We start from the raw sequence: 23437 nt of genomic DNA on the forward strand, positions 1-23437 counted from the left end.
GTTTAGGTTCAACAGGCCAAGCAATAAATCAATAGCTTAAGAATTTAAAAATTCTGAGTCCAGTTTCTATTCAAATGTTATCTGGCTTAAGTCTTTTTTTTTTTTTGGTCAGTCGTGGGGCCTGAACTCTGGGCCTATGCACTGTCCCTCAGCTCTTCAGCTCAAGGTTAGCATTTTACCACTTGAGCCACAGCACCATTCTGGCTTTTTCTGCTTATGTGGTGTTGAGGAATTGAACCCAGGGCCTCATACATGCAAGGCAGGCACTCTACCACTGAGCCATCTTCCTAGCCTTCTTAAGTTTTTTATCTTTACCATAATTGCATATATATATTATAGAAGTAATAGTGGTCTGTCTCAGAAATCACTTTAGAAATATAGCTTATTTCTGCAAGCATTCTATTACAAAGCTACACTATATGCTAGGCTATGCTCTACCACTGACCTCTTATCTCCAGCCCACCTAATTTCTTCTTTAAACTTAATATTCTTAGTTTATCTGATTCTTTAGGCAAAGTCACAAATGGAAGAGCCTAGTGCCATCTTAGATTACTAAATATGTGAGAGGAAGCTGAGGATAATAAGACCAAAATAAAGTGGTTAGTGAGAAGAAAAAGCCTTAATAAGAATAAGCAGTTTTATCTCTGCTTTAGTAAGGAACAGCCAGTTGAACTTCACAATTTTTTTGACCCACCTAAGAGGGGAAGAGCTCAGAGAGTAACTGGCTTTCAAAATCCATATGAACTTACAGTTCATGGTAACGATGGATAATCTAATATCCCATGTGTTTTCTGATAAAATATTTAGTCATAAAAATCTTACTGTTACAAAATTACAGAACTTCCAAATGAGAAAGAAATTAAGATTAAAATTAATCTTATTCCTCTCATAATAAAATAAAGAGTTTACTACAGTAGTCCTTAACTTTTCCTTACTTCTTTGTAGTTGCCTGGTAATTATAATTGCTAATATTTATTTATTTATTTATTTATTTATTTATTTATTTATTTTGGGGGGTGTCTGGTCGTGGGGCCTGAACTCTGGGCCTGGGCACTGTCCCTCAGCTCTTCAGCTCAAGGCTAGCACTCTATCACTTTAGCCACAGCACCACTTCCGGCTTTTTTTCTGCTTATGTGGTGCTGAGGAATCGAATCCAGGGCCTCAAGTATGCAAGGCAAGCGCTCTACCACTGAGCCACCTTCCCATCCCAATTGCTAATATTTATGATCATTCAAGATATATATGATATAATCTATACAAAAATATATCAAAAAATTTTAGTATATTCTACCACTAATAAGTACTGTGATCCTCCTTCAATGTTCTGTCTTATTAAAGCATTACACTAGATGAAAAAGTTTCTTTTCAGCTAAAACAAATCCAGACTATCCTTATTTCAATTACACAATAGATTAATATAGTTTTAGGATAGCTTGCACTTTAGTTTGGGAAACCCAGTCCTTTTGAAGGCTCTGTGCAGGATGGAAAACAGAAAACATAGTTTCAGAAACTGTGTATTTTTCCTAGGACAAGTGTGTCAGTTATCCAGGAAGTCAACTACCAAAGTGCTAGACTTCTGTCTTGATACTGAAAGGGCAGCCACAGTTTCCAATGTATGATACATAAGAAACTTACAAAGTACTCCTGATAAGCTTGTTCTTGTCATACATGGCACTGTATTTTAGCACGTGATTCTATTGGAGCTTTAGATAATGCCTATTACATATGTATTTATATATGTTTGTATATCTATATTAAATTCTGTCACCACAAAAATCTCAGAAAGATAACTTTGCTGCTTTTGTCAAATAATGACCTGTACAATAAAGAGCTTGATTCAGTTATTTTACTATTTATTTATTAATTGGTGGTTATGGGTGTTGCACTTGCTAGGCAGGTAATCTACCACTTTAATCACATTCCCAGCCTTTGTTGCTTTATTGTGAGGGCTAAGATCTCATGTTTTTGCTCACCACACTAGCCTAGATTGCTATCCTCACATTTATGCTTTCTGTGTAGACTGTCAGGTACCACCATACCCAGATATTGGATGAGATGAGGTATTATTAAGTTTTACCTAGGCTGTCCTCAAACCATAATCCTCCTGATCTCTGACTCCTGGGTAGCTAAAAATAAAGTTGTAAATCACTCTACTTAGCTAGGTTGACTTTAATTTCTACAGACCACTAATAGATATTATGTACATGCACAAAGATATTATGCATGTGCCAGTCAAAATTATTATTTATATCATTATTGCCTTTGCAAACAACTTTACTGAGAGAGCATTTATACTACAAGTTCATTTTAAGCCAGTTAGGTTTGACTTAAAACTTTGCAAAAGACTGATTCAGTTTTGATAGGGAAAAAAAAAAAGGAAGAAAAAAGCATTGCTTATTGCTTCATATTTTCAAAAGATTGTTATTCAAATGCTGTGTTTTAGATAGGTATTCTACTACTTGAGCTATACCTAAAGCCCTCAACTGCTGTATTTTAAAAAATACAACCTGACACTATTTTTCTCCTGTTCTTTTTTTTTAAGAACAACTTTGGGTAATCCTAGTATTTTTTTTTTTCTCCTGCTCTTCTTAAAGCTATTTTCTTTTCTAGTTCTTTCTTTTTTTTTTTTTTTTTTTTCCGGTTGTGGGGTCTGAACTCTGGGCCTGGGCCCTGTCCCTCAGCTCTTCAGCTCAAGTCTAGCGCTCTACCACTTGAGCACAGTGCCCACTTCCGGCTTTTCCTATTTATGTGGTGCTGAGGAATCGAACCCAGGGCCTCATGCTTGCAAGGCAAGCACTCTACCACTGAGCCACCTTCCCAGCTCCCTCTACTTATTTCTTAAAACTGTTCACTATGAACCCTCAACAGACATTCTTTGGTTCTCATATTAAATCAGTCTTTCATTCTTAATAACAAAAGGTAGAAGTTAATCACCAAAGAATAAGTCATTTCATTTTTATGCTAAAAAATCTGTTCTAAATTACTTTCATTTTGTGTCAACATAATACTTATTTTATACATTAAAGGAATAAACTTTATTGTGTGTCATTACAGGGCCTTGAAACTTAAAAGTACAGGCACTATACCCTAGCTTTTGTGCTCAAGGCTAGTTCTCTACCACTTGAGCCATTCCCACTTCTGGCTTTTTGGTGGTTAATAGATGAGTGTCTTACAGACTTTCCTGTCTGGGATGTCTTTGAACTACAACCCAGATCTCATCCTCCTGAGCAGCTAGGATTATAGGCATGAGTCACTGGCTCCTGGCCAAAGTTTACCTTTTAACAGCGCTGAGTAAATGTGTATTATAGGGCAATGAACTCTAAATTAAGTTTCACATACTTTGTAAAAGCCAACTTTTCTTATATATTGAGTTTATTTAAAGAAGCCTACTTTTAACTATGGTGAAAGACCAAGTTCAATTATGGAAAGATCAGAAAGATCATGAAACCAAAGTATTTCCTACTTTTATTTTAAACAGGTTCATATTTTTTTAAAAAGATTTTTCTTCTTGGGCAGTACTGGGGTTTGAACTAAGAGCAAGCAATCTACCACTTAAGTCAACCCTGGCTCTTGAAATGTTTATATTGTTGTTTTTTCTTCTTTTTTTCTTTTTTGCCAGTTCTGGAGCTTGAACTCAAGACCTGAGCACTGTCCCTGAGCTTCTTTTGCTCAAGGCTAGCACTCTACCACTTGAGCCACAGAGCCACTTCCGGCTTTTTCTGTTTATGTGGTCCTGAGGAATTGAACCCAGGGCTTCATGCATGCTAGGCAAGCACTCTACCATTAAGCCACATTCCCAGTCCCCTGATATTGTATTTTTCCTTATATGAAACCAATAAATTTGTCAGGTGTTGGTGGCTCATGCCTATAGTCCTTGCTACTAAGGAGGCTGAGAACTGAGGATCAGGGTTCAAAGCCATCTCAGGCAGGAAAGCCCATGTGAATCTTATCTCCAATAACTGCTTGGAAAAAAAATTGTCACTGTGGCTCCAATGTTACAGTGCTAGCCTTAAGTAAAAGAAAATTCAGGGACAGCACTTAACACCTGACAAATTCAAAACCCAGGATCAGTACAGAAACAAAAAAACAATAAATTTGTCCCTTTTTATTTAAGCACAAGAAATATTTAATAAAGAAATATTAGCAAGAAATATTTATTTTGATACAGGTAAGTACACAGTAGTCACAGGACAATGAACACCAAAAAAAAAAAAAAATCACTTACTACTGTTTCCTTAGCAGGTGGAGGCTTAATTTGTTGACTTGGAATCAGAACAAATGTCAAAGTACCATGCATATCAGACTGCAATAAAAATATTAGGTTATTTTTAAAATCTGAATTGATAAAAATCAGTACATTATCATATATTACCAACTCCTCCCACCACCCCCCATCACACGTCGTGGTGCTTGAACTCAGGTGCTGGGCACTGTCCCTGAGTGCTTTTCCTCAAGGCTAGTACACTATCACTTGAGCCACTTCTGTGCCATTTCTGTGGAAATGGACTATTTCAGAACTTCTCTCTAGACTCAATCTCTGGTTGCCTTATCTGTTATACTTTCTATATTCTTAACTATATGCTTTTCTGATTTTTAGGTTCACTATTATTGCCCAGTACACCACTGATTGCTTCATTCAGGTACTCGAGCCTACACAGTGACCATTACAATTTCTGGTGCTGATACAGAAGGGAGCAGTTATCAAGCTAAAAGAGCAGCCAGTAAAATGGGCTAAAAATGATGAGCCATCACTTTGTTCTACCAAAGTAATGAACTGGTGTTGAGTTTTTAAAAAGAGGCTTTCTACATCAAAATGGATACCTACATTGTAATAACTGATGCTAAGTAATTAAGAATATGTTTTGGTTTTTATGTACAAGATGACCATAAACTGCCTTCAAAAGATAACTTCAACCTATTTTCTAACTATACTAGTCATGTTCAAAGAACTTTGTACAATAATAGGATTGTGGCTATATCTACATCTTAATATGGTAGCCATTAGGTAATACTTGCTCTTTAACATTTAAACTGTAGCTGATGTAAATAAGGAATTGAACTTTAAAACTTATTTAATTAAAGTAAGTATACATGTAGTTAGTGGCTGTTATATTTGACATAAAAGAGGCATAGCACTGGTACTATATCTTACTTCCTTTTTTCTTTTTCTTTTTTTGTTGGTCGTGGGGCTTGAACTCTGGGTTTAGGCGCTGTCCCTGCACTCTTCAGCTCAAGACAAGTGCTCTACCGCTTGAGCCACAGCACCACTTCCGGTACTATATCTTATATTAGGAAATAAGAATCAACTGTAGATAATAACAAAATAACATAAATATTATGGAAATGAATTTCATTTTATGGTTTTCCCAGTGGCTAGAACACAGTAGTATGTACTCAATAAATATTTATTAAATAAATTACTCATTTCAGAGGCAAATAAAATGTTCTCGTAAGTTCTGTATAAAAAGGGGCACATATACTCTAAGCCTTAGGAGGCTGAGGCAGTAGCTGTAAAGGTTTAAGGCCAGCTTGGGATACACAGGGAGAACCTGTCTCAAATTAAACAAACAAACTAAAATAATTGGTAGTAGTAAAATTTAAAGGAAAAGAATATAAATGGTACCTATTTTCAAATAAAACTCTACTAACAAATGTTGTGGAACAATTACAGAAAAATTGGGATAGAAATTGCCTTGTATTCTTAGTAGCTTAAAAATGATTTACTCAAGTTTAATAATAAAGAAAACTAGTTTTAACAAAGGTTAACAATTAGCTGGTGCCTGTGGCTCACTGTGATCCTAGCTATTCAGGAGGCTGAGATCTGAGGATCATATGTCAAAGCCAGACTGGGTAGGAAAAGTCCATGAGACGTTTATCTCCAATTAACCACCAGAAAACTGGAAGTGGTACTGTGGTTCAAGTGGTAGAGCGCTTGCCTTGAGCTGAAGAGCACAGGGACAGCACCCAAGCCCAGAGTTCAAGCCCTACGAATGAAGTGTGGGGGGAGGGGGGAGGAAAGATAACAATTATTCTTCTATCTATATCAACTTACCAACAAGTCAAAAACCTCATTGACATCTTTCCCCCGAATTTCAATGCCATTTATCTCCAGAACTTCATCTCCTTCATGTAAGAGACCACTCTTCTCAGCAGCACCTCCTTTTACTATCCGACTAATGATGACAGATTCCATTTCATTACGAACTGTAGCACCCTAGAAACAATAACAATACTAGCCTTCAACTATTCTGAAAAAAAATTTATACAGCTATAGGAGCTGTAATAAGATTTAAGAGCTCATCATTTCCAAAACAACACATTCTCCTTTAGAAATACTCTATGTAGTACAATTCTGAACCCAAGCAGACTTTTGAAGAATACAACAGAAGAAAAATATACTTGCTTAAAAAATTAAGACCTATAATCATGATTGTTTTTGATTTATTGGGTTCTATTCAAATAGCAACAATGCACACACCTTGGTAGAATTAATGGACATTTTTTTTCTTGTTCTAGTACTGTGGCTTGAATTCAAGTGCTTGACAGTCTCTTAGCTTCTCTGCTTAAGGATGTCATTTTACTACTTGAATCACAGTTCTACTTCCAGATTTTTGGTGGTTAACTGGAAATCAGTCTCATAGACCTTTCTGCCTAAACTAGCTTCAACTAGCCATCCTCAGATCTTAGCCTCCTGAGTAGTAGGGTTAGTAGTTAGGGTTATATATAGGCTCTACCAGAACCTGGCTGAGCATAACTTTCAACTGAGCTTTTCTAATTCAAAATATGATAAAAGAATGAATACCAATATGGTTGACTGTTCAAACATGAAACATTGTACATCAAATTCACATTAGAATGTATAAAACAATATTTATTACAATAACTGGAAACAAAATGAAAAAAATGCCGAAAACTAGAAATGAAAGCTTACAGATGAAAGCTTACTCTAAGCTTATACTTTGTGTTTCCCAGTTCCTATTTTCCTGGAGCAGGGGGTGGGGGGGGAGAGAAAACAAGTTATAAATCTTGTTCATAAAAATATACGTACATAGACATATACATACATGTGTACATGTATATATATGTATATGTTCTGATCCCCAGGCTTGAACTCTGGGCCTGGGCTCTATCCTTAAGATTCTTTTTGCTCAAGGCTAGTGCTCTATCACTTGAGTCATAGTTATACTTCTGGCTTTTGTGGTAGTTTACCAGAGTATAAAGGTCTCAGACTTTCCTGCCCAGATTGGCTTCAAAATGCAGTCAGTCCTCAGATTTCAGCCTCCCAAAGCATTAGCCACCAATGCCTGGCTAAAATACATATTTTTTTTTCTGTGTCCACAGGCAAAATCTGAGACAATAAAGAAGCATTGGTTAATGATAGAATGAGAAGAGATTTTTAAAATTGTACATATAAAAACTGTAAGATATATAATATTAAGGTATTCTCAAGCCAGGTGCTGGTGGCTCACACCTGTAATCCTAGCTTCTCAGGAGGCTGAGATATGAGGATCATGGTTCAAAGCAGGAAAGTCCTTGAGACTTATCTCCAATTAACCACCAGAAAACTTGAAGTAGAGCTCTGGCTCAAGTAGAGTGATCACTTTGAGCTGAAGAGCTCAGGGAGAGTGCCCAGGCCCAAAGCACAAGCCTCATGACAGACAGACATACAGATAGACAGAAACAGACAAACACACACACACACACACACACACACACACACACACACACACACACACACACACACACACAAAGATACACTCAGATAATCTGAAATGCTGAACAAATTACTAGGAGAATTCCCTTTGATATGTAATCAAAATTTCATAGGCTATTATTTTCACCAAATTATAGGCAAGAGCATATAATAATTTTTTTTTCAACTGAGTAAAGGCTATGAACAGACCAACAAATTAACCTCAAAAGAGAAATCTGCCATACTATAGATCTCTGTAAAAAAAAAAAAAATCTCAGATCAGAAATGGGGAAACTTACCAATGGAATATCACGAGCCTTTTCTATTCGAACTATTTTTACAGTTTCTCCTCCATACTGGCCAATGCTTTCATAAACTCTCTCATCTGTAATAGGCTCTAGCTGCATTTCCTGCTCAGCCACCTTATCGTGGGCTAGTAAAAGTGCCTGTTTCAAAGAAATTCACAGTATTTTCATCAACAACATGATTTATTTCTGTAAAGATTGAAACTTCATCATATACATGGTATTCTGATCATAAAATCTTCAGAAGAGATACAATTTGTTGTATATCAAGATAATGTTTTCAAACCTTCCTACTTAAGTACAAATTCGGTGTTGTATAGTTTGGAGCTATTATATTTATCAAGGCATAATCTGAAATGGATTATGATGTTAAAATGAATACTACATAAAATTGTTAAAATAACTTAAATTTTATATATGAAAATTTATAGCCCCAAAATAATATTGTGTAGAGGGGGGCTGTAAACATCAAGACTAACTATATAATATCTGAGGTCTTCCAATCCTCTGTGCGTGCGTGTGTGTGTGTGTGTGTGTGTGTGTGTGTGTTGGTCCTGGGGCTTAAACTCAGTGCTGTCCCTCAGCTTTTTTGATCAGGGCTAGAGCTCTATCACTCGGGCTTTTGGGGGTTAATCTAAGAGAAGAGTCTCATGGACTTTTCTGCCTGAGTTAGCTTGGAACCACAATCTGAGATCTTATGACCTTTGACTTTTTATTTATTTTTTGAGAGATAAATGCTGGAAAAACCACATATATAACACTTTGTCCATTTTCTACCTGAATATGTGGAGCATTCAGCAAAGCAGCTAATTCTTGTCCTTCCTTCTGATGAATTGGCTTCAAAACAGTTTGTACCTAGGAAATAAAAACAAAGACAATGCTCCCTAGGTTATAGGAAATATCAATAGAACCTATGTTAAGTATCATGCTTTCATGTCAAAAAATTTTTATAAGAAAAATACTGAAGGTGTTTTTGCTTGCCCCATGATTGGCTGATGTTGCACACTTTGTGGAAATGAATTTTCCCTTGCTGACAAAAAAAAAAGAGAAACATATTGAAGAAAATTATGAGGTAAAGTTTATAATGTACCTTTCCCCCACAGTTTTCAACTTTGTTATTTTGGGTTCAGGGTGTAAACCAGTATTTGATGGAGTGGGGGACTGAGACAAGAAGATCAAGTTTGAGGTTAGTCTGGGTTACACAGTGAATTTGAAGGTAGGCTGGGCTACATGGAAAGACCCTGCACAATTAATTTCAATAAGATGTTCTCAAGGAATGGTGGTTTCAATTAGCAACTTTTAAGTTCTTTTGGGTGCAGTTTCCTCTCTAGGGACAGGTCCTTGTATCACTGGGGATCCTAAGTTCTGGTAACACCAGACCTTTCTTTGCTACTCTTGTGTAGAATCGTATGTAGAATCTTTGCCATATCAGGCATCTCAATCAGGAAAACATCTGCCTTTGGTATCACTCTGCCAATCTGGAATGTATTTCCAAACCTGTAAGTCTACACTTGCAGTCCATTTTCTGTCTTGTATGTAGATTTGTTGTAATACATTTCCTTCATAGGTTTGTAGACTTATTGTTTTTGTATAATACCAAAATAACTTTAAAATATTGTAATAATGATAGAAAATCCAACTCGAAACCTTTAAATTTTTTCAGTTTAAAATGTTTGTAGTCTACAGGGATTGGGTGGGTGGGCAGGGGAAGATGGGAAGGGATGGGAAGGGGAAACAAAGGAGGAGGCTACAATGCTTGATAAGAAATGTACTCATTATCTTGCCCATGTAATTGTAACTCCTCTGTACAGTATTTTCACAATAAAAAAATGTTTGTAGTCTAAACCTTTAAACAGTAAATATCAACCAATATCAGAATTTAGAACTTAAAATTCAGTATGTGAAAAGAATCTCTAGCAGTACATTAAAATTAATAATCTGGATTTTACAGAAGAAAAGACTTCAAAAACTTTACCTCTAGTAACTGAAGTTTTTGGCCATTTAAACATAAATTATGTAAATATTAACTTTTCATTAAATAGAGCTGATTGAACTAAGAATATATTTAAGTAAAATTTTTTATCATAATAAATTCTTAGCATATGATCTACAGTAACCTTATAGCCACACCAATATTTTCCAATAACATTGTCTTATTAGCAGTAATAGTTACCTTATAGATGTCAGTACGATATTCAGAATACATACCTCTTGTGCAAGATCTTGAGCATTGGAGATAAGAGGAAATGGAGGGCTGGCCTTGTTCATATGTACTGTGACAGCATTGTGTATCTTAAATGCATTCTGGAAATCTTTATTTTGTACAAGTTGTAAAAGAAGAGAAATATCCTCCTGGCTCTGAGAATCTACCAGAGTATGTTGGATGTGTTTAAGTGAAGAAAACAAATCTTCAACTTCTAGTAGAAGAAAAAGCACCCAATTAATAGTTTTGTTCTTAATTCACCATATTTTAAATAAAGTTTTTGAACTAGTAACAATTTATGGTTTTGGGGGAAAAAAACCTACATATAATTTTGACTGTTCATCAGTACCATCTTTCTGGTATTTAAGTAAAATGCTGAAAACTATAATTTGAATTTTTCCATCTTTTGTGGTAGTAGGGCTTGAACATAAGGCATTGTGTTTGCTAAGCAATCAGTTCTACAAACACACGTGCATACACATGTCATTAATTTTTTGTGTGTGGGCTAGTCCTAGGGCTTGAATTCAAGTCAGTATTGGGACACGGACACGGACACGGACACGGACACGGACACACACACACACATACACACACACACGTTATTATTTTTGTGTGCGTGTGCTGGTCCTGGGGCTTGACCTCAAGTCCTGGGCGCTGTACACACACACACACACACACACACACACATTATTATTTTTGTGTGCGTGTGCTGGTCCTGGGGCTTGACCTCAAGTCCTGGGCGCTGTTCCTGAACATTTGTGCTTAAGCTAGTGCTCTACCACTTGCGCCACAACTCCAATTTTGGCTCTGTGTGTGTGTGTGTGTGTGTGTGTGTGTGTAGATGGGGGGAGGAGTAATTAGAGGTAAGAACCTCATGGACTTTTCTGTCCAGGCTAGCTTTAAACCTTGACCTTCAGATCTCAGCCTCCTGAGTAGCTAGGATTACAGGTGTGAACCAGTGGAGCCCAGCATGCCCTTACTTTTAAACTATTGGCATTTTTAAAGTCATTAGTTTTTTTTGTATTGTAAAAGTGATTGTAGAGAGGTTACAGTTACATAAGTAAGGAAATGAATACAATTCTTGTCGAACAAATTTAGTTATAAATCTTTTTGTTTTGGGCATATATTACCATTTCCTTTTCCTTATTCTTCCAAAAAGAAGTCTTATTGGGATTCTGACAAAAACCTAACAGGGTCTGGAGAAACTATATACTAATCTGACTTATACATAATCATGGGGGGAAATCTATTAAAGTCTTCATATAAATCTTTATTCTTTTATCTTGACTCATGATTTTGATAGCAGGTTTTTTGTTTTTTTGAAATCAGGGCTTGAGTGCCATCCCAGAGCTTTTTTGCTCAAGGCTAGTGCTCTAGCACTTAAGCCACAGCTTCACTTTTGGCTTTTTTGGGGGTAGTTAACTGAAAATAATTTCATGGTCTTTTCTATCTGAGTTGGCTTTGAACAGCAATCCTTAGATCTCAGTCTCCGGAGAAGCTAGGATGACAGGTCTGAACCAATGGTGCTGGGAAGCAGGTTTCCTTCCCTCCTCCCCTCCCTCCCTCCGTCCCTCCCTTTCTTCTTTTCTTCCTTCTCTTCCCTAGTACCGGAGAGCAAACCCATAGCTTTGCCCTTGCTAGGAAAACACTTTACCACTGAGCCTACATCTCAGACCATTGCAGTTACATTTTAAATAGATTTTAATAGCTCTCCCGTTGATTTTTAGGGTTCCCTATTTTTCCCTTAAAAATTAAAATAGCTTTAGGTTTCCTTGTAAAAATTTAGTCCTCCTCAAAAAAAAAAAAAAAAAAAGAGTAGGGGAGAGAAAAAGGAAGAGGAAGAGGGAGAAGGAGAGGAAGGTCATTAGTAGACTAAAATACAGCAAAAATTGGAAAAATATTAGATATCCAAAACCATCAGAATGAGTTAAGAAATTATTCTCAGAGCTAAGTAAAATTTGAATGACAGGATTTAACTAAAGCTAATATGATATCACAAAATTAGACAGGAAGAATATAGAAGGTCAAATTTATTAAACTCAAACAGGTTACTAGAATTCTCTAAAAGTATAAAGAATTCAATGACATTAAAGTACCTTTAGAATACAGGAAAATATTCAAGTATTTTATACAAAAAAAAATCACAAAACCAACAAAGCAGTTAAGGTAACTGGCTTCAATCTTTTTGTTTTATGGTGTTACTGGGGTTTGAACTCAGGGTCTGGGACTAATTTGGTATTCTACCACTAAGCCATGCCTCCAGCTCTACTTTCTGCTAGTTATTTGGAGATGGCATCTAGTGAACTTTTCTGCCCAGACTGGGCATGAATCACAATCTTCCATATCCCAGCCTCCAGGATAGCTAGGATTAACAGATGTGAGCCATCAGTGCCCAGCTTCTGGCTGTATATTCTGATGAGAACTACATATACTTCCTGATTGAAATTGTTATTAAAATTTTTAATCAGTGAAGTGAGAACTTCCCATATCACTACTGACTAAAACCAATAAACAATCTTAGCCAAGAGGTAAATGCTTCCTAGCTGACTTCCTAAGTTGCTGAGATTAATTACAGGTAAGCACCACCAGCCAGCCTGGCTCTTCCTTTCAAGCTTTTAAAAATGTTAATCTAACATTATATGTTTTGTTTTGCAATCTAACATCTTCAATAGTATAACTTCCTATAGTAAGATTTGTGATCAGCTGGGTTCTGGTGGCTCACATCTGTCCTAGCTACTCAATATGTTGAAAGACAGTATCATAGTTTGAAGCCAATCTGGGCAGCAAATCTGAGACTCTTATCTGATTAACTAGCAAAAAGCTGAAAATGGAGGAGTGGCTCTAGTAGAGTAATAGACTTGAGCAAAAAGGCAGGCTAGAGTACAAGTACCAGCAGGAGGTATTGGGTTTGAACTCAGGGTCCCATGCAAGTTACGTAGGTCTTCTACAACTTAAGTCAAACCCTCAGTCCTGTTTTGCTTTAGTTATTTTTCAGGTAAGGCTTTGCATTTTTCCCAGGGCTGGCCTTAGATTGTGACTCTGCTACCAATGGCCTCCCTATGAAGCTGGATCCTCAGTATATGCCACAATGTCCAACTTGTTGGTTAATATAAGGGTCTCACTAACTTTTTTGCTTAGCTGGTTTTCAATCATAATCCTCCTGATCTCTGCCCCCCAAAGAGCTGGGATTACAGGCATAAAACACTTAGTTTGGCCTGGTAAATGATTTCTGCTAATGTAGCACTAACCTGGGTAACCAAGCAATATAGCAAAGTTGCCAACTATGATTTAAATGGATAAAATTTTCAGATCAATTCCATAGTTGCTTTCATGACCAATTTAACTGGGAAAGTTTCCAGATGGCATTTTTAGGAAGAAATCTGCCCCAAATGCTCCCATCCTTTGGCTTGAATGTTTCCATTGAAAGTGTTTAATGAACAACAGAACAAAGTTCCCCCAAAATCAGAAGACTTTTTTAACACTCAGAAGATTCAGAAACTTTGTTAAACATATTAGCTTGATAAGGCATGAATTAAACCACATGTAACTGGAACAACAACAACAAAAACACTTTAGAAAAAAACTGAAATACAAAATGATATACTCTAATAAAATTAGTATTTACTTACAAATAAGTTTATCAGGTTGAAGGATGATTATATATTTGTATATAAGTATGTATATATACAGGTATATATTTAAATATTTTATTGTCTGATGGCAGTAAGTGTAAAGTAAAACAAAAGCCCACCTACATTCTTCAACATTCTATACAATTCTAGAAGGAAGCTTCAAAATCCAATCAGATAAACCCACACACACACACACACACACACACACACACACACACACACACACACACACACACACACACACACACACACACACACACACACACACACACACACACACACACACACACACACACACGAATAAATACGTTTTGGGGCTGGGAAGGTGGCTCAGTGGTAGAGCGCTTGCATGCTCAAGGCCCTGGGTTCGATTCCTTAGCACCACATAAGCAAAAAGAAAAAAGCCGGAAGTGGCACTGTGGCTCAAGTGGTAGAGCGCTAGCCTTGAGCTGAAGAGCTGAGGGACAGCGCCCAGGCCCAGAGTTCAGGCCCCACGACCGGACCCCCAAAAAAAAAAAAAAAAAAGAATAAATACGTTTTTTATATATATATAAAGTTTGATTCCTCAGTACCATATAAACAGAAAAAGCTAGAAGTGGTGCTGTGGCTCAAGAGCTAGAGTGCTAGCTTTAAGCAAAACAAAGGTCAGGGGCATGCCCAGGCCCTGAGTTCAAGCCCCAGGACTGACAAAAAAAAAAAAAAATTAAAATACTGCTGTTCCTGCTTGTAATAGATTTATGGTCAGATAGAAAGTCATAAACAGCTACATCATTAGTTTTAAAATACTAATTATAATAAATGAAATTAGGTCACTAAGGAATTCTTTCTGTGATACAGATTCTTATTCATATTTTGGTTTTATATAAATATTCCTACTTTCAAAGGCCAGGATATTTTGCTGAAGATTTTTTTTTAAAAAACCTTGGGGCATGGGGCTCATGCCAGTAATCCTAACTACTCAGGAAGCTGAGACCTTGAGAACTAAGATTTGAAGCCAGCCTGAGCAGAAAAGTCTGTGAGACTCTACATCCAATTAATCAGCAAAATGTTGCACTAAAGGCACAGTTTAAGTGGGTAGAGCACTAGAAACAAACAAGAAAGCCAAGAGGCATTGAGTTCAAGCACTGGTACAGGTACCAAAAAGCCTATAAAAAACTCTTTGTTCCTTGATAGCATGTAAATCTTTGAAAGTACTTCACAAATACCTACTATTTGAGAAGAGATAATGTTCCATCCACTCAAAAAAAGTTTCATTCTCAGATGGTTATATGTGTAATGTAAAACTAAAACCCACCTACATTCTTCTACATTCTATACAATTCCAGAAGGAAGTTTAAAAATCCAATCCAATGAAACTAAATCACTCCTGTTAAACATGCATACTTTTATAATAAAGATGAAGACCAAGTGTTGAGCATGATGCTCATGGGAAGAGCACCTGCCTAGAATGTTTTTAAAATGCACCAGACCCTGGATTCAATCTTCAGAATCACATGCAAAAAAGGAAAGATGAAGAAACACACACAAAAGACAGACAACAAAGACACAGAATACTAAGAGAATAGATGCTCTTCTGTATCCCACACACAGAAAGATAACAGACACAGAGAAAGAACCACATACATAATGAAATCTATGAATGAAAAACTATACAAGTAGTGAGAAATACTGACAAATTCTAGGTATGGAGTTGGCAGAGAAGGAAGTTCTCAGGTAGAGGTACTCAGAGCAAGTCAAGGGGATGATATTTTGTAGAAGTAGAAGTAGGCATAGTTAATCTGGCATTGGTAATAAATTCTCAAGAGTAGAAATTTCTTACAAGGAAGCTCTTTACATCAAGGTTAAACTCCTTGCCCTGCTATTTAATATTTCATGCAACACTTAAATCTTGATTGTGTTAAAAGAGAGGATATATAATCTTAATGAAAAAAATCAATTATACTGGCTTTGGGATATATATATATATATATATATATATATTTTAAATAGGCCAACAAATCCATCTCCCTGAACTAACTTCCTTCAGTCTTGACCTTCCCCTAAAGAATCTAAAACATGAAATGAACACTCTAAAATTAGCAGCAGGAAGCAATCACCTAGCTTATCTGAAATGTCTGTTTTCAAATAAGTAAGACTGTGTATAGTATATGAGAGAAATTTCTGACTATAAGGGTAAGTACTAAAATTACCTTATAGGCTTAGAAAACTCGATCTTTAGAGCTATTGCAAAGCAATGGAGATGGCCATGTACTCTGAATTACCTTTAGTTTTACTTATTGCTTTAACTTATTCCACAACAAATAGTTCCTAGATTTTTTTTCCCCTTCAAGATCAAACCTAAGGCCTCATGCATGCTGAGCAGGGACTCTACCAAATGAGTTATAACTCCAGCCCCTTTTTCTCCTTTTTCAAGAATTTAAACTCAGTTCACCGGACTTCAGTTTTCAATGAATCAAATCCATATAAATTTGTTAAAAATAATCAGAAGAAATGGGCTGGGAAGTTGGCTCACTGGTAGAGCGCTTGCCTTGCATGCATGAGGCCCTGGGTTCGATTCCTCAGCACCACATAAGCAGAAAAAAAAAGCCGGAAGTGGCGCTATGGCTCAAGTGGTAGAGTGCTAGCCTTGAGCTGAAGAGCTGAGGGACAGAGCCCAGGCCCAGAGTTCAGGCCCCACAACCAGACCAAAAAATAAAATAAAATAAAAATCTAACAGATTAAATAATAGCCACATGTTGTGGTACACATCTACAATCCCTACACTTGGGATTATAAAATGTAGCCAGTGTTTGAGGTGTACCTAAGATTAGGTTACTGCTTTAGGTATGGCAAAAGAATTACACAGTGAAGGACTCTTGAGAGAGGTAGAAAGATAGTAAAGAGTGATTTATGGGCAAAATGCAAATACACCTTGAGGTATGAAGTGGTCAGGTAGATAAAGGTCAAGTTAAGATTATGAGTTTAAAGGTCTCTGTGACATATAGGGAGACTATATCTAAACAACAACAACAACAACAAAACCAAGACAGTATGTTGGAAATGATCTGTACAATTTGGAGGGTGGGGGGAGGGAAAGTATGAGAAAAATGAGGGAAGAGGTAACAAGTTTGACAAGCAATGTACTTTTATTACCTTATTTATGTAACTGTAACCCCTCTGGTACATCACCTTGATAGTAATAAATGAATAAAAAATTTTAAAAAAATCAAAAAGAGAAATAAAACAAAATAGTCGAGTGCAGTGGCTTGTACTGTAATCCTTGCTATTCAGGAGGCTGAGATCAGAGGATCACAGTTCAAAGCCAGCCTTGTAGGAAAGTCTTTGAGACTCCTATCTCCAATTAACCAACACAAAACTGGAAGTGGTGATGTGGCTCAAAGTGGTAGAGCGTTAGCCTTGAACGAAAAAGCTTAGGGACAGCATTCAGGCCCTAAAAAACAAAGAAACAAAAAACCCAAACAAGCAAGCAACGCAAAATTAAAAAATAAAAAGAAACTTAAAACAAATATTAAGCCTGGGTTTAAAAAAAAAAACTCCTGGCACCACAAAAACTCCAATGAACAACAAATACTGGTTAAGTATATGAGCAAGGACAGCTGAGAGATAACTGAATGGAAATTGTACTCTTCAACATCTGTTGAATCACATACAAAAGTTTCTTCATTTTTCCCCCTAGGCAAAATTAAACAACATTTAGTGAGAATGGAGAGGGTTCCCCAAATCTGGAGTAAGAATGCCTAAGTCTCAAAAATTGCTTGATTGGGGTTGGAAGCATAGCTTAAGTGGTAGAGTGTTAGCCAATGAACAAATGTCAGATATTGACTCTGAATTCCAGTCTTAGACCAAAAAGTAAAAACTTGCTTGATCATGCCAGACATTGGTGGCTTGAACCTTTAATCCTAACTACTCAGGAGGCTGAGATCTGAGGATCTCAGGCAGGAAAGTCTGTAAAACTCTCATCTCTAATAATAATCTACCTCCCTCTAAAAAAAAAAGCCAAAAGTGGTGCTGTGCTCAAGTGGCAGAGCACTATCCTTGAGCAAAAGCAGCTCAGGGACAGTGCATGGGCCTGACTTCAAGCCCCAGGAGCAGCGTGCGCGTGCGCACACACGCACGCACACACTCACACACACAAATTGCTTGATCATTCTTTAGATGTTTTTATGTCACTGGACCAATAATATAACTCACCTCATCTCTAGGAACTTCTTTCAAATGAGAAGGTTTGCTAGAACATTCTCAAACATTTTGTTGGCAACCCATTAAGGATATATACTTTGTTTCTCAATGTGTACCAATATACATATTCTTTGAAATAAAAGGTTTATGTAGGGGCAGTAGTGTAGCTAAATGGCAGAAGTTTCCCAGAATGTGCAAGGCTCTAGGCTCATTCTCTATCCGTGAAAAACCAGACAATTTTATGTATATTTACACATAGGTTAATATTTTCTACTTGATTCTAGTTCTTAAAAATCATTGGCTTGAGTGTAGTTGTGGAGGTGGGAGGAAAGGGATGGTAAGGGAAAAACAAAGGAGGAGATAACAATGCTTGATAGGAAATGTATTCATTACCTTGCTCATGTAACTGTAACCCCTCTATACAGTATTTTTACAATAAAAATGTATTAAAAAAAATCAGAGTCAGGCGCCAGTGGCTCACACTTGTAATCCTAGCTACTCAGGAGGCTGAGATCTGAGGATTGCGGTTCAAAGCCAGCCCGGGCAGGAAAGTCCGTGAGACTCTTATCTCCAATAAATCACTAGAAAACCAGAAGTGGTGCTGTGACTCAAGTAGTAGAGAACTCCCCTTGAGCTGAAGAGCTGAGGGACAGTGCCCAAGCCCAGAGTTCAAGCCCCACGACCGACAAAAAAAAGAAAAAAAGAAAAAAAATCATTGGCTTATATCACATCTAAAATTAAAAAGGCATTAAGATATAAGTGTGACAAACATACAGGGAAACTACACATTGTTAGCATTAATGTTAATTAATGTTCTACTTGGAATAGAAATATAGCAGTTCTTCAATAAATTTAACAGAGAATTACTGTAAAGTTCAGCAAATGTATGGTTCAAACTAATATTTGTATGTATGTTCCTAACAACACTATTTTCAATAACCAAAACAAGAAAATAACATTTTTATGAACAATGAACTGATACACAAATATAGTATATCCATATACACAAATATGGCATATCCATAGAATGGGCCCTTATTTAGCCAAAAAAAGAAAAAAAATACTAAAAGCTCTCTTAACACAGTACTAAGTGAGGTCAATCATAAAAGGTATGCATTGTGTCTCCATTCATATCAAATCCAAAGAGACTCCAAAGAGACAAAAGATTTGATAGTGATTAATAGGAACTAGGAAGAATAAAGAATGAGGACTGACTAGTGGGTACAGGATTTCTTTCAGTGATGAAAATGTTTTATAATTATGTGATGATGATAATACAACGTTGTGAATATACTGAAAACTAATGAACTATAAAATTTAAAAGAATGAATTTTATGGTAGATGAATTGTGCATTTGTGCACATATGTGTATACATATACTTTCTGGTAGTACTAGGTTTGAATTCAGGTCGTTGCAGCTAGGCAGCTGCTCTACATTGAGCTGTACCTCTAGCCCTTTTCTTTTGGGGGGGGCGGTCCGGTCGTGGGGCCTGAACCTGGGCCTGGGCACTGTCCCTCAGCTCTTCAGCTCAAGGCTAGCGTGCTACCACTTGAGCCATAGCACCACTTCGGGCTTTTTATATTTTCTGTTTATGTGGTACTGAGGAATGGAACCCAGGGCCTCATGCATGCAAGGCAAGCGCTCTACCACTGAGCCCCCTTCCCAGCCCCCTCTAGCCCTTTTTTGCATAGCCTTTTGCTTTTTTGTCTACGCTTACATATGGACAACTATCTATCTCACACTTCTTGTCATAGTTCAAATGACATGCTTAGCTTTTCTGTTGAGATGGGAGTCTCACAAACTTATTTTCCCCCCTGGGTTGGAGTTGCAATTCTCTTGATCTCGGCCTCTTCTATAGCTGTAATGACAGGCATGTGCCACTGTACCTACCTACTGGTTGAGAAAAAAAAATTTTGTATGGCTGGCTTGGAACTATAATCCTCCTAATTGCAGTCTCCCAAGTAGTTAGGATTATACAGCAGGCATAAGCCAGTGATGCCCAGCCAAATATTTTAATAAAGGCTGTTATTAAAAAAAAACCAAAAACTTAATTAATTTCATTAGATATCTACGGTAGCTTTTCATTCTATAAAACATTAAATTTAAGAACTAGGGAGTACAGGACAGTGGTAGAATGCTCGTGCAGCATGCATGAGGCCCAAGGTTTGATCTCCAAATTCCACAAAATAAATTTTACTTAAACTTGTAGTCTGTTACCTGCTTACATTATACTCTTTTTTTTTTTTTTTTTTAACCTGGCTCTAGTATTTTCTTTTGTTCTTCTGAGACCTAAGCAGCTGTCTTTGGAGACACTGAATTGGACACTAATTGAAGAGCCCAGAGGTAAAAGGAGGTAGAAGTGTTCTTCTTGAGATTTTTTTTGAGGGGGGGGTCAGTTGTGGGGCTTGAACTGTAGGCCTTGGCACTATCCCTCAGCTCTTCAGCTCAAGGCGAGCAATCTACCACTGAGCCACAGTTAATTGGAGGTAAGTCTTACAGGCTTTCCTGCCCAGGGCTGGCTTTGAACCACGATCCTCAGATCTCAGCCTCCTGAGTAGCTAGAATTAGAGGCATGAGCCTGGCTTGAGATGTTTCAATACACTTCAAAAAATCTGATCCTTAAGGAAATCCTGAAACTAAGGCTCAGAAAAATTAAGTAACTTGCTCAAGGCCAAAGGTAATTAAGTAATGATAAAAATTATTTAAATACAACCTGTCTCTTATATTCCTGTGATTTCCAATATGGAATTACATGTGTTTTTTTGTTGTTGTTTTGCCAGTACTGGGGCTTGAACTCAGGGCTTTGAGCTCTTGCTCTGCTTTCTTGATCACAGCAGGCACACTATCACTTGAGCCACATTTCCAACTTGGTATTTTACCAGCTGAGGCAAAATATTGAGGACTTTTCTGCCTGGGCTAACTTCAAACCAACATGTTCAAGTTGTCCTGAGTATCTAGGATTATAGGCATGAACAACTGGTGAACAGCTATGTCTATTATTTTTAACTTGTCACAAAATAACAAGAGGAAGAAAGTTAAATTAAAATGAGGCTTAGATATATAGTGTCTAAGAATGATGCTCGTTATGTTTTTAGAATTATATGTGTATATACACACACATATAACAGTCACCTAACTCATTTGTATGATTGCATACACATATTCCAACTATTTTTTAAATTTTAACAATTTGACTAAATCAGAAAATTTTCAAATGGTCCCAACACTTTAAACACTGACTCAAAACCAACAGGTTTAATCATTTCACAAGAAGAAATAAGGTCCTCAAAAGAATGACTAATAACACTGTCTTCAAGAATTTACAACAGTAAAACAAAATTTTGACAGTGAAAATAATTGTCAGGAGGACACTAAAGTAAATCTCAAGATTTTCTGGAATTTTGTTGGCTTTAACTTTTTTTTTTTGGTCAGTCGCAGGGCTTGAACTCGGCCTGGGTGCTGTCCTTTAGCTCTTCAGCTCAAGGCTAACGCTCTACTACTTGAGCCACAGCGCCACTTCCGGCTTTTTATGCTTATGTGGTGCTGAGGAATCAAACCCAGGGCCTCATGCATTCGAGGCAAGCACTCTACCCCTGAGCCACCTTCCCAGCCCCTAAGTAAACTTTCTTTAAAAGAAGTTTATCACAATTAGTCAAAATGCTAGTATCCAATGGACCATCGAAAGTCAGGAAATGTACAAGAGATGTTTTAATTATCAATATTCTTTTGACTTAATACCTCAAATATTCAAATATTTGGCAAAAATACATAAAAATTAATCAAGACCAAACATACTATTATCAATATTATGAAAATGTTTTCTTTACCTTATTCACCTTAGTTTTCTTCCCATTTTGTGTGTCTTATTTTCTTCACATTAAAGTATCTAAACCAGAAAGCCCCTAATCATAAATTTTTTATCCAAGGTTTTGACAAAAATAATTCACCATGGGTGTATATACCCTTTCCTAATGTCTCTTCATAGGTAATGACTATTATACAGCCATATATATGACAGATGGCAGTCCTCCCTAGTTTATTCCTGATAAACAGTCTATTACAGTTACCAGCCCACATCCCTGACCCCAAATTACCTAACACAACAAAAACATAAAACAAATTACAAAAATCTACAACCTGGAAATATGTGAAAATATCTCAATCCTCTCTTACCCCATTCTAGCCTGCGTTTTTCTTTTTCAGGTATTTTTCTCACAAGGTACTTTCTTTGATAATGAAACAGAATAAAAACAGTATTTTATCTGCACTAAAGTTTGAAAATTATTATAAACTTTAAGAAAACCTAATATATGACAATTTCTACCATTTATAACTTTCATTTGTTATTCACCTAAAATTCCCCAAATCATTATCTTCTAATTTTTAAAATAAGATTCTAACTGCTTTTAAGCATATCACTTTCTGGGTATTTTCTATCAGTTATTATGTTGACTAATTTAAAAATATTTTTTAAATTAAAAACTATCTACAGTTAAAATATCATATCACTAACATTTTAAACTCTTAAAAGTACTTTGTCTACTCACAGATAAGTGATGTACCATTTAGAATCTCCTCTTAAAGAATTAATTCAGTTGTCCCATCCTTACCTCATTTAAAACACAGTTGCTGTTTCAGGCTGTGAAAAAGCTGAGAACTTGTCTCCTGTCATGTGTATATTAATCAAAATACTGGCAAGGAGACACATATAATTTTAAGGGAGTACTTGAGTAGTTTGATGTGTTAGCAGATTAGGAACAGGAAAAAAATGTTTGGTAAAAGCTACTACTATATTAAGTGAAATTTTAATGGTATCTTAAAAATGAGGCTATAACAATTTATAACTTATGCTAGTTTTTCATGTTTTTTATAATTAACATTTATTTGTACTGAACAACAATAAATCTACCATCTATTTCTCAAAACATTTATTCTTCTCTTTAAGCAATGATTTACAGACACCTGGTACTATATTTCAAATTACATTTTTCTTTCTTTCTTTCTTTCTTTTTTGGGTCTGGTCGTGGGTCTGAACTCTGGGCCTGGGCACTGTCCCTCAGCTCTTCAGCTCAAGGCTAGCTGCTCTACCACTTGAGCCACAGCGCCACTTCTGATTTTTTTTTTCTGCTTATGTAGTGCTGAGGAATCGAACCCAGGGTCTCATGCATGCAAGGCAAGCACTCTACCACTGAGCCACCTTCCCAGCCCTCAAATTCCTTTTAAATATATAAAACACCCTCAAGTTTAAACACCACACAAAAGTATTTATGTAAACCATAGTAGATTACAAATCATAAGGAAATCTAGGTCTTCTTTTAACTTGTAGAAAAGTCAACAACAAACATCCAAACAGGAAAAGTAGTACCAGGGGACATAGCACAGTGATAACAGTGATTGTCTAGCATGTATGAAATCCTGGATTTC

The 23437-nt window shown here is 36.6% G+C and overlaps 1 protein-coding gene across 2 annotated transcripts in view; it reads right to left on the minus strand.

The window, feature by feature from the left end:
* Nucleotides 1-23437, minus strand: part of LOC138809400 (protein PALS1) — an 85586-nt gene that overhangs the window by 13978 nt on the left and 48171 nt on the right. For both annotated transcript variants that reach the window (XM_069995924.1, XM_069995922.1), the window contains exons 3-7: nucleotides 10207-10415; nucleotides 8776-8853; nucleotides 7993-8139; nucleotides 6053-6214; nucleotides 4226-4303 (exon numbers count right to left, since the gene is read on the minus strand). In XM_069995924.1, the coding sequence (XP_069852025.1) occupies nucleotides 4226-4303; nucleotides 6053-6214; nucleotides 7993-8139; nucleotides 8776-8853; nucleotides 10207-10415 (674 nt within the window). The remainder of the gene's footprint in view (nucleotides 1-4225; nucleotides 4304-6052; nucleotides 6215-7992; nucleotides 8140-8775; nucleotides 8854-10206; nucleotides 10416-23437) is intronic.

This window comes from Dipodomys merriami, unplaced genomic scaffold (genome assembly GCF_024711535.1).
Source record: "Dipodomys merriami isolate MVZ:Mamm:240054 unplaced genomic scaffold, mDipMer1.0.p SCAF_497, whole genome shotgun sequence".
NCBI lineage: Eukaryota > Metazoa > Chordata > Mammalia > Rodentia > Heteromyidae > Dipodomys > Dipodomys merriami.